At 43.2% G+C, this 11,903-nt stretch overlaps 1 protein-coding gene across 1 annotated transcript; it reads left to right on the top strand.

Moving 5' to 3' along the window:
* The first annotated feature begins 2,597 nt into the window (after positions 1-2,597).
* rgmd (RGM domain family, member D) lies at positions 2,598-10,720 on the top strand. The gene is made up of 3 exons (XM_012821862.3): positions 2,598-2,805; positions 7,427-7,944; positions 8,982-10,720. Exons 1-3 carry the CDS (start codon positions 2,712-2,714, stop codon positions 9,720-9,722), a joined length of 1,353 nt encoding a protein of 450 aa, XP_012677316.2. The 5' UTR covers positions 2,598-2,711; the 3' UTR covers positions 9,723-10,720.
* Positions 10,721-11,903: the final 1,183 nt, after the last annotated feature.

Genomic DNA, 11,903 nt, shown 5'->3' with positions numbered 1-11,903 from the left:
GGCATTCAGGTCCGCCATGAGTCGCATGGCTAATTTTACCAGACTGACCTCATTCTTCTATTGTATTAGAACAAATGATCCAGTGTCAGTAGAAATACTCTGGCTTCCTCTTTTACCTGTTTCATCCCAGTAATTTACTTACCCAGTCCCCCCTTCCCCCTTGACTTGATTCGGGGAGGCAGAACATGTATATTTGCTGGGTCATGCAATGGAATATGCTCAAACGAAACAAGAGAAGAAAGGCTTCTTTCTCCAGCCGTCAGCCCAAACAAAACATCTATAGTGATATTCCATATAAAAAAAATTCTCTCATCCACCCATCCGTCCATCCATCCATCCATGCATGCCCTCACCCTCCGCCCGAATGAAAAACATGTTTGCATCAGTGAACCATGCACAGGAATAATGTTTCTTTTTTTGGTCCTACCAACACCTTTATAGAAGTCCGAGATGAAGTACTCTTCGCTTTAGCGACAAAAGACATTGCTGGCAGGATAACTAGAAGAGCTAATAACAGTATGAATGAATACATTGAATCCCACTAAGAGAGCAAGTCATCTGTGTAATTCAAAATATTGACACCAGGTTGTAAATTACTACTGAATGGGCAAGACAAAACTGAAAGTTTTTTTCCCCACTGTATGCTGTTAGGCAACTTATAAGTCTGACAATAATTCATTTTGGTCATGTAGTGTAATGCATTAAACTTTATCAAAGGTTTCTAATCATGTTGTTTGTTTCAAAGGTAACATGTTATTTCCCACGGGTTCTGAAGAACACTGCTGTGAAAGGTAAGATAATTCAATCTCGCAGAAATTTCCTCTCCAAGATGCCAATAACCATGTTTAAGCCTCTTGTGATATTTTAGCATTTGTGCCGAATTCCAGATGTATTCTTTAGATAAAGAGGCAAGATGGCAGATCAAGCCCCAAAATTAGCTGAACAAACACCACGGCATTGAACCCAAGGGGGTGATTCGGACCGCCTCAGCCCCCTGTGAAGGAGCTCCATGGCAACACAGGACAGACTAATCTAGCCAAAATGCCGTCCACTCTGCATACCTCTGCATTCCATACGTTTACATTTTCAGGGCCTGGACACAATAAACAAACACAATAAAAACACCGGGTGGGGTACTCCAAGCACATGGTAAGTTAACTCAGAGTAAGTGGTAAACCTCCTAAAAGAAGATCCATGTGATTTTTTTGCTAGAAGAATGAGGCTCTTCTATTAGGAGGTTTACCACTTACACTGAGTTATTTTACTTAAGTTTGTCACTTAACCACGTACTTGGAATACCCCCCTGAAACAGAACGTTTATATGCATTTGTAGCTCTGTGTCATAGCTAGATTCACATCATTAGTTGTAAAAAGCATTTTTACTTTTCGACAACAAAGAGCATTTGGAAGACGTTACACAGAATAAATTATATTATAAAATCCATGACACAGGCTTTGAACTGTGGCCTTATGTTGACCACTACACATGAAGAAAAGCCTCTTCCACACCAAACACTCTGAATAAAGTTAAACATAGTTTTTAGTTCACTTTTCTAGAGAAAATCCATTGGGGTTCTTAATTCTTCTTCAATGTAAACATAGACCTAATGTTATTCTTAAAATCTCCAGTAGCTCCTTATCGCATGGCCGAAGGAACAAGATTTCAAAAGTCTCTGCAAGGGCTTAAGTATACTCTGATCTAAGATCTGCGTTTGCGCAACATGCATTTGTGTCTCCGAAGTATACTAGTTTTGCTGTTGTAGACACGTCTCAGCGCACAAGCTCACTCACTCAATCACAGTGTTTCCAATAATATCTCTACATTGTGTGAATCTCCAGCAAAGACTGTCTATAGATTTCAATCAACAATCATAACTGTTTACTCCTCTGTGTAAATAGCAATAGCTACCTACCTTAAAACACAGTGCTGGTAACCTATTCAGCTATGATTCACTGAAGCATGAAATAAACAAACCTCTCATTTTATGAGTGGGTCTCCAGGAGTTTTATTCCCAGGGAGCAGTCATGGTAATGAAAATGTGCACCTGTAGCCTACTGTAAGTCGCTTTGGATAAAAGCGTCTGCGAAAAGAATAAATTTGTTTTCTCTTAACACATGATCTTATGCATTCAAATCTGCATGCACACGCATAGTCAGTGCGCACAAGTCCACCCTGACACAAAGTTTTGGTGCTGCATGGACAGACCGAGGTGACCATCCTGGTGACGAAATGTGCGTCATGCACACCTTAGCCCAGCGACCTGAACGTAGCCGTGTCTGCAGTGTACTTAAGTATACTTAAGACTTAGCTCCCAACTTTCCCATATTAATATGGACTGATTGTCAAATACAATGCATAATAATGGTCTTTCTCTTAAATATATATCCTTTTAAATACACAATATATGCTTCTGTTACGATTTGTTTTTAGTTTATGACCAAGCCATTGTCTAAAAGTAGTTTGAGCTGTCTTATTATTTTGTGCCTAAGTGAAAAAAAGTATATCTATATACTGATGATTTCGGCTTCATTGGTCAGGAACTAATTTGAAGGCTGGTTTACTCCAGACTCCTCCCATGTAAGGGAGCACAGAGTAGTCCTCTCTGAATGACAATTCCAGAAGCAGGGATGAAAAATTTAGTTTGGTTTCCCGCAGCTTCAACGCCGATGAGCCGCAGTCGAAGAACTTCAATCTAACTGAATGGATTGGCATGGGGAAAAGCGGATCTCACAACTTGGCTAAGCGGAAGCTTTGGAACTGGATTTCTTTAATTATGGTTTTACTTTCCTTGCTGTTGCCACCAGGTAAGCCATGCCATTAGTCATTTTACTCGTTTGGATAGGAAAAAAATTCCCGCACCCTGAAGTCATGGAACTTCGCGTTAGCTATGGCCCACAGCGTGTTAGCCGACTCGAGCTTGTTGGACAGTTAATGTTGTCCCAATCGCGAATTTAAGTTATTACTAATGGCTGTGAAATTGACAAGCATAGCAGGACCTAGATAAAAACAAATGTATTATCTTTACTCTAACGTCACCTGTCTGTTTCGCACTCAGGGTCTCCACCAGGATTGCGATAAATGCTCTCCTTCCTCTCTGAACTGGCTATCACTGTTAGCAGGCTAACGCCTCTGCTGTAGCTTGGTACCTTGGCTTTATGCACCTGGTCACGAGCTAGCTAGCAGAGTTAGCGACATTTGCACTGCTAGCGGGTTGTAGCCAGCTACAATAGCTAGCTAGCTTGTCAGCTATGTTTGTATAGTCAAAATGTTACGACGTATTCGTTAAAAAGTTATTACCGTACCGTGTTATAATAGTTTACATGTTAAACTAATGAGGCAGTCGAATCTGCTCTCATATAAGGTTGGACTTTTCATGAAACTAACCCCGTAAACGTACCTGGTAGCTGGCTAATGTTAACTTTTGCCCTTGTTTTTCTGTTGCGTTGTTAGATGGCTTAGTATCAATAGTTATATCTAGTAGGGAAAGTTAACGTGAGCTCACGCTCAAGGATGCTGATATTGCTTTGCTATTATGTTCTTTGACTAACTATGTTGCATTAAAAGAAACGTTAGACTTGTATCTAAGCTGTGTCATTGTTCTCTATATGGAATTTTCCCTGTGTAACGCAAGCTGAAAGTTTGTGTCTTCTATCGTTAGTGACGCTGATGTCGCGGACAGACGCTCGACAAATTGATGTGTGAACTTAGATGCGAATTTCCAGTATTCCCTGATCATAATCTAATTTATTATTTACCAAGTTAAATCGGAATCGTTCAATAACCTGCACTTCTACTCTGTTTAAGTGTACACATTTTTTACTTGGATAATATTCGATAAAGTGAACTGATGTGATAAACTTTATAAAGTTGTGGTTTTAGCTTTTAACTTGTTGGAAAGTAAGTAATTTAGTTCCAACGATTGCATACCTGTTTAAATTTCAAATCTGACATTAACGTACAGTCAATGAGGCCCAGAGTGCATAATATCGCATAGCCTTTTACCGTTATTGTACTGGTTGCATACAAGAAAAATCTGCCATACTCCGTACACATCTCATTTCTGTAGAGTGACATTTTAGCAGTGAGGCAGCGGTCTCTCAGGTAATTGACGCTGGTGTTTAAATTATTTCACTTAAAATAACCATGTACCATGAGTCATTCTAAAGCCACGCTGCTAAGTGTCTCTACTATTCAATGAGTTTATTGTGTGTGTTTGGTCGTGAGAGTAGCCCTCTTTCAATTAGAAAAAGGTTGATCACCTCTTCCAAGTTCCCCAGAAAAGCCAACCCTAAAATGCGTGCAAGTATAACTCTGAATGCAGCCTGACTTCATGATGTTTTCATTGAAATTAGGGTTCTCTTTTCTGGTAGTAGAGGGCAGAAATTACTCTTAGCATTAGTTTTATAGTTATACTGCTAAAGGCTTATTACCATATTTATTTCAGATACATGTTTTATGGAAACTCAAAAGTCCCATCAGTAGATGTCTGAAGATATAAAGTGTTGCCCCTTATTTATAACCTTCTTTTGAATAGAAATGTGTTGAGACCTAGAGGGAGAAGGATTCATATGTCGATATATAATATGGTATCAATGCATTTCAGTCTAGTAGCAGCACAGCCCATGATTAGCCTATCACATAAATAGTTCTGGCATCTGTGGAGTCTGGGGAGCATACTGTGAGAGCCTCCAGTGGCTGAGGCGGGACGGCACCACTGACATAACTACCTCTGCTGAAATACAACAGAATTAAACACATAGGTTAGTCATTCACTCATGCCTTCCATAACAAGTGTGGCACTCGCTTGTGGTATAGGCTAGGTTGAGAGTTCGCCTAATGTAGCTGTATTAGCCGCGAGCGGTCGTTTTAATTCCCCGTTTGCTATGGGATTTCATCGTCCATCCTAAGAAGTCAAATAGCCAAATCAGTGTCAGCCCTAAAAATTCATTTTGGTTGGTCTCTGTTCCGATGTCTGTACAACGGCATTAAAAAGCAATTCAACATCCAAATCTACTCATGAAACATTCAGTCAGATAAAACAGGTTTATTGTCAAAACAAAGCTCTTCTCTATAATCACATTTACAAGTTATGGTTGAACGATATCAAGTTTATACATTGATATCACAGTATGGGCAATCCAGCCTCACACAACTGCAGTGACATCAGCTGCACCCTCCTTCTGGAATGACATCCCTCTCCCCATCAGTCTGGCTCCCAACATAGCACTATTTAAACAATCCCTCAAAACTCACCTTTTCAACCTCGCCTTCACCTGAACATCCCCTGCTCCCTCCCCTCCACTATTAGACTTATATGTTAGCTTTTCTTTCTTTCTATAATGTTCTGTTTGTCTGTTTTGTTTGATCCTTTATCTTTATATTTTACTGTTGTCTTGTTTTGCTTGTCCTCACACTTGTAAAGCGACTTTAGGTATTTAGAAAAGCGCTATAAAAAATGATTTATTATTATTATTATTATTATTATTATTATTATCAGCTGCATGTAGGTAGGCTACTGTTTCATGGTTACTTGTAAGCTACAGTGAGTCTTCTGAAGGTAATGCAAATGTAAGGATGACAAAGAAAAATGCGGTTTATAATCGCATTTTCTTCAATGATATGCAGTCAGATGTTTCAGCTATAGAACATCATCTGTGCTCTGCTGAACACCTGTCACGAAAGAAGCGAAGTTGTACATGGAAATCATTGTTTATTTTCCCTGTTTGTTAGCTGCACACCATTTAAGAAAAAGAAAAAAATGATTTTTTTGATGACTCACCCAGGGAATGTTTTGGTGGTGCAAACTGCTATAATCTTAAGTGCAGAGCAGGCTTGTAAGGTTCTTCGCACATAAGCTACAGCCAAGTGTCAGCTAATCACAAACATCCTCTTAATGGGGTGGCTATCCGCTCCTCGTACAGCTCAGACCTTCAGAGGGAGGCTTGCTTATGAAAAGCAAGGCGTTAGGGGAAGGAAAATGAGAGTGGAAAACTTGTCTCATCACCATACGTGCACTCCAAAGAAGGAAAATGTAACCTTTAAAGTAGCCTGTGTCAAATCCGGTTGTCTTTCGAAAAACCTGCAGTCATACACGCAAGAAGTTCTTTGAGTTAAAGTTTAGCACACGTCTCTCATATTAACATTACTGCATTGATTTGTTAAACTTCTTAATTCATATATTTAGTTTATGACGCTTTACACAGGTCTCAGTTTAGTAGTTTAATTAAACACTGAACTCGGTGAGAATTGTTTGATCTTGTTGAGCTGCAGCATTTAGAACACAAAACGTCTCGATCTCACATGCTGCATTAATATATAATGAATATTTAATAGCCCTAGACCTTAACACAGTAGGCCAAACTTAAAACCCATGAAATTGGCAAACATGATGCCATGATTTTAGTGCCGTCATACCAAATGGCATCTTAGGTTATATTAACAAACGTACAAAGTTGCTGATGTTGCATGTTGTATACATGAACAGGTCCCAATGACAACACGGTCCCCAACTTGTTTACTTCTGTTTACAAGTTTTGACCTACTTCAGTGAATTCACTTATACTGTTTGTGACGAGTGGATGACTTCATTGCAATGCGGTTAGAAAATAAAAAAAGGTGGGCACGTGTTTTAAAATGCCCCAGAAAAAATTGAATTCAGGGAGCAAAATTGCTGGTTGATTGAAAAAGTAAACTGCTGCCAACTCTTCCCACTGCTACCAAGTAAACATGCAGTTCTGGAGGGAGGAGGGAAACCACTGTATTGATGAAATTGTCTTGACTTTCATTTTAGCATGGCCACATGCGTGGAAGCAACATTTCAAGATGAGGATTTGTACATATGTAGCCTCAGTGGGTCCTGGCCCTGACCAGCCTTTTGCCAGTGTGGCCTGGCATGAAGCCATGGAAGTGGAGAGTGAAATATATGTACTTGTAGCCAGTATCCCCCTCCCTTGCACTAACAACCGGAAGCTCAAGTGCATTTCCTGTTTCTTAGACCTCCATTTTCTCTCAATATCAAGTGGACAGCACTTCACTGGTTCAGTCCTTTAAGCCTAGGGGTATTCAAAACCACATTCAACAGTTAAGGAAGCAATCTTAAACCACATTTCATTACTTGCCAAATGGGGTCTTCTTCTCAGATATGTTTTGGTTATGGGGGTGTTGGTACATGTCTGAATTGCATTTGCATAGAATAGTTTTTTCAATTTGTGAGAACTATAACAAAAGTTTTCATCATTTACCATTAAGAGGAACTTGTATTTTCACATCCTGCCGTCCTGTGAAGAGAGTTTTTAACTACAGAATTCAAGCAAAGTTGGATAAAAGCAAAGTTGTTGAAAAAAGAGCTTTGGTCTTGCCTTGAGTGGGTGGCTTTTGTGATGACAAATGTGTAACATCTGCCCACTCTCTCCCCCCCTCCCTCAGCATACTGCCAGCAATGTCGGATCCAGCGCTGCAACTCGGAGTACGTGGCCTCCACATCGCCCTCCGGTGGCCTGCATGACGAGGGCGGCACGGTGACCGACGTGGACTTCTGCACAGCGCTGCGCGCCTACTCTCAGTGCACGCGCCGCACGTCCCGCGGCTGCCACGGCGACCTCACCTACCACGCCGCGCTGCTGAGCATCCGGGAGCTCTTCTCGCAGCACAACTGCTCCAGCGACGGGCCCACGTCGCCTGCCAAGGCGCCCAGCACCTCGCGGCCCGTCGCCTCGCAGCTGTGCGACTACGAGAGCCGCGCGCTGGCCCAGGGCCCCGCCGGGCAGCACAAGAAGTACGCCCACTGCGGCCTGTTCGGCGACCCGCACCTGCGCACCTTCCGCGATGAGTTCCAGACCTGCAAGGTGGAGGGCGCCTGGCCGCTCATCGACAACCGCTACCTGTCCGTGCAGGTGACCAACGTGCCCGTGGTGCAGGGTTCCAGCGCCACGGCAACCAGCAAGGTGAGCTCAAACCCCTTTCTGCTGTTTCCGTGGGGGGCATGCGTGGCTTGTTTCCACTAATGCTCACATCCTGTTGCTTTCACACTGAACAAACAGCTTACATACACTCAGATGGGGTGGTCCATTATGTTGTCACCGTTAATGTGCCGGTTTAAAATGCATAGTGCATCTTGGTCACTTAGGGCTTGACGGTAGCCAGTAGTAGGAAGGTACTTCACACTGCACACTGTATGCACACACAATCTTCTTGTTAACATGGTCCAATCACTGATCATGTCTTAAGTCTAAGTTGATGTTTTATGTAAGGAAAGCTTTTTTTAATTTTTTTTATCTTTATCTTTGTCAGACTGATTGATAAATGAGATTTCCAGAAATGGAATCGAGGTTCATCTGCCCTGTGCTCTTGTTGATTTACTACAGTGTGTAATCTTGCTCAAGTGTTATACTTTGACCTCTTACCATCCATCAATATATCCACCTATACTGGCTCCAGTGTTGGGCCTGAAATGGATGGTCTAATGTAGATCTGATGCACCCATGGACACGTCTGTCTCAGGTCTTGTAAAGGTAGCTTTGACCTAAGCAGTGTTTAGGTTTAGTTTTTAATGCATTTGTGCCAGCTTTTCTCAAGGTTTATGGAAAATAGGGGTGGGATTTGCCACAGAGAGAGAAAGACAAGGTCTTGAGCCATATTGTGGATTTCAGAACTAATGTTATCAGAGTAGACATATGTACCAAAATAAAATAAAAATCATAATAAATAAATATCATGGTACTTGCCGCCGCTGTATTGATATAATATTGTGATGAACAATATTGCGAAACCACACTATGTCAATGTTTTGTGATGTTTTGAAGTTTATCTAAGTGTGTGTCTGCGTTAGTGAAGAAATATTTATTGTCCTTACAGAGCAGTACAGGAAGACAAGTCTTGAATGGGTTTTAGTGTATAGCTTTCTTTGACCTATTATGTCTTTGTCACGAAAAAGGGCAATGTGAATTCTAACTGACATAATCTCTTTCCCTCTCCCCCTCAGATAACTGTGATATTTAAGGCGTACCTCGGCTGCACCGAGCAGAAGGTCTACCAGGCCACCACCGAGGACCTGCCCACTGCCTTCCAGGACGGCTCGCGTGGCAGTGCCAGCGCTGGCAGCAGCGGAGGGAGCGAGGCGGGCAGCCTGTGGATCTCCGAGCACAACGGCGGTGTTGGCGGCCGTCAGGTCAGGCTGCAGGCGCGCCACATCGGCACGTCCATCATCGTGCGGCGCGTGGGCCGCTACCTGACCTTCGCCATCCGCATGCCCGAGGACACGCTGGGGCCGGCCGAGGAGAGCGGCGGCCTGCAGCTGTGCCTGCACGGCTGCCCGCGCAACGAGCTCATCCAGGAGCACACGCTGCACCGGCTGGGGCCCCCCAACGCCGTCCCCCAGGGCCCCGCGGGCCTGCCGCTGCCTCACCAGGCCTACAGCGTGGAGCGGGCCACGACCAAGTGCCGCGAGACGCTGCAGGTGGAGGACGTCTACTTCCAGTCGTGCGTCTTCGACCTGCTCACCACCGGCGACCCCGAGTTCTCCATGGCCGCCTTCGGGGCGCTGGAGGACCTCAAGGCGCTGCCGCCCAGCAGGCTGAAGCAGAACCCCCCCAGGACACCCAACAATGTGCCCAGCGCCGGGGGCTCGAGCTCGGGTGCGCAGGGCTCCGCCGTGGGCACCCAGGTCTCCACACACTCCCTGCTCCTCCTGCTGACTCTGTTGGCAGCGCTGCTGCTCGTGTAAAAACGGACTGGAGGAAGGTGGACCCAGATGACGACAGCTTGAGGAAAAGAATGCTTTAAGAGAGTGGACGCCTTTTTTTTTTGTCTGGAACGAGAGCGTGCTGGGTTTGACCTTCACGAGGAGGATTCCTCTGAGCGGCAGCAGCAGCTGCCATCCGGGAGAAGAGCTTGGGAAAACACTACGAAGTCGGAGCACATGGACCATTTTCATTGCTACCATCTGCCAACTTCCCGTGTGACTTGTATACACTTAGGAAGTAAAGATAAAAACACACTAGTCTGAATGTGAACGGAACAATTGCATGGGTTCCTGGGATTGTAAAGGCAGCTATGCAAAATGTACGAAAAAAAGTGATTTGAGGCCAATGTGGACAGATGGCAGAATTTCGGTACACAAACGGTACACTTCGCGACACTACCCTACACCCTACAAATGCGGCACTGGCAAATCACAAAATAATGCAGATTGTTATTCTCTTTCGTTCTGGTGACACAACTGTCTGGTCCCTGGTAAACATATAGGCCTGTGTGCAGTACGCAGTTAGTTTTTGGAAGATCGTAAGGCACTTAATGGTCAACATTTTAGAGCCCCGTAAAAATGGCATATTTGTCGTGAATATGTCTGATGGGATCCAACAACTGTTAGGAAATGCTACCTATAATCACATGTTCTGAGGTTGGCGATGCTGGTACGTTGAAAAGATCTTTGTTTACATCTTTGTTTAGATGTTTACAGCAGTTCAAAAACAAACACTCCCTTTTCAAGCTGCTCTGCTTCCTTCATTGTTTTAAGATAAAGAAACAAATTCTTTATATAATAATATATTGAAAGAGTGTATATATGTGTTTATAATGTGTACATTTGCCTGTGTATAGATGATTTAACTGTGATGTGTTACATACGATGTGATCTAGTGCTTTGTTTTTTTTAATCCATATTATAAGTGAACTAATATGTTTTCCATTGTAATCCCTTCCATATTAAAAGCGTTGGGCACACCCTGTTTGTTTATGTCTATTTTCTGTACACCAAAGTGGGAAAGAACTTTTTTTACTACAGATTAACAAGACTACAGATTAACAAGACAACTCCATTCATATTAAACTCTACACAAACAAGAGTAAACTAAATATCCTGATGAGAGGGTATTACCTCCTTAATGGCTAATCTCAGGTTGTCTGAAAAAAAAATCCCAGTCTGGAGTCACTTGAAACTGGGCAGCAACGGTCATAGCGAGTCAGTGGCTTGCGATTCCTTTTGGTTTTAGTAGCAGTCAGATACAGACACTGACATGTTACCACAGATGTTTAACTGTGTTTGATCTTTACGTTTTTACGGGCGCGGGAGCTTGTGTGCCTCCGCCACGGGACCCAGTGGTCCCGGAGGAGGTCCTGGCATCAGCGTGTTAACATTTAGGCTCCGGAAGATGCTCCTGCCCCACCCAGGTACGTCTATTGGAGTCACCTGCAGCCGTTTCATTCTTCTCATGGGCCACTGTGGACATTCCACATCAAACACACACACACACACTCTGCATGATAATGCATTCATTTATGGACTGGGATTTATTGGATGGCCCAGAAAAAGGATTCTCTTGTGGGCATCTAGTCAGCTGTGTGTGTGTGTGAACGGAGCTGTGACTGACGTGCTGCTCTAGCTAGTTGAAGGAGTGCTATATGTGGTTTCTCAGAGGTATACATGACTATTAGGAAAAATAAACGCCACTTTATAAATTAAATACATTTGCACACACAGGAACACCTGTTCATGACCAGTTTTTGTTTACACACTGTGATAGTCTTACACTGGGGGTGAAAAAATAATTATTTGCTTATTCCAGTGTCACATCACTTGTTTACTTAGAGTTTGTGAGCTTAAACCCCATTTGTAATCCTCAGGGTTTGGTCTTCTGTATTCTGTGTCATTTCTATTTCTAATGTGTTTGCCACCAGTGGTTAACTGGCCTGACTGTGGTTTGTATTCATCTGGCTTGTTTTGCCATCATAATGACATTCACCCTTGAGGCACTACCGCCCTCCATTAAAGGAGCTGAGAATGACATGAAGTATGTAATTCTGACCAGCAGGAGGCGGCATGATGTCTAAATGAATAATGGCTTCCATGAGATTTTCATCAGTTCCAATGACGGCTTTCCGGAGCAACGATGAGACCTGAACATTT

This window comes from Clupea harengus, chromosome 10 (genome assembly GCF_900700415.2).
Source record: "Clupea harengus chromosome 10, Ch_v2.0.2, whole genome shotgun sequence".
NCBI classification, from domain to species: domain Eukaryota; kingdom Metazoa; phylum Chordata; class Actinopteri; order Clupeiformes; family Clupeidae; genus Clupea; species Clupea harengus.
This window is presented reverse-complemented; position numbering and strand designations above follow the sequence as displayed.

What these genes read in the sequence shown, in the direction of transcription:
- rgmd (XM_012821862.3), top strand. Translation starts at nt 2,712, where the DNA reads ATGGGGAAAAGCGGATCTCACAACTTGGCTAAGCGGAAGCTTTGGAAC. An exon ending in TTCCTTGCTGTTGCCACCAG is followed by an intron (nt 2,806 to 7,426) that starts GTAAGCCATGCC and finishes CCCCTCCCTCAG; the next exon opens with CATACTGCCAGCAATGTCGG. An exon ending in GCGCCACGGCAACCAGCAAG is followed by an intron (nt 7,945 to 8,981) that starts GTGAGCTCAAAC and finishes TCTCCCCCTCAG; the next exon opens with ATAACTGTGATATTTAAGGC.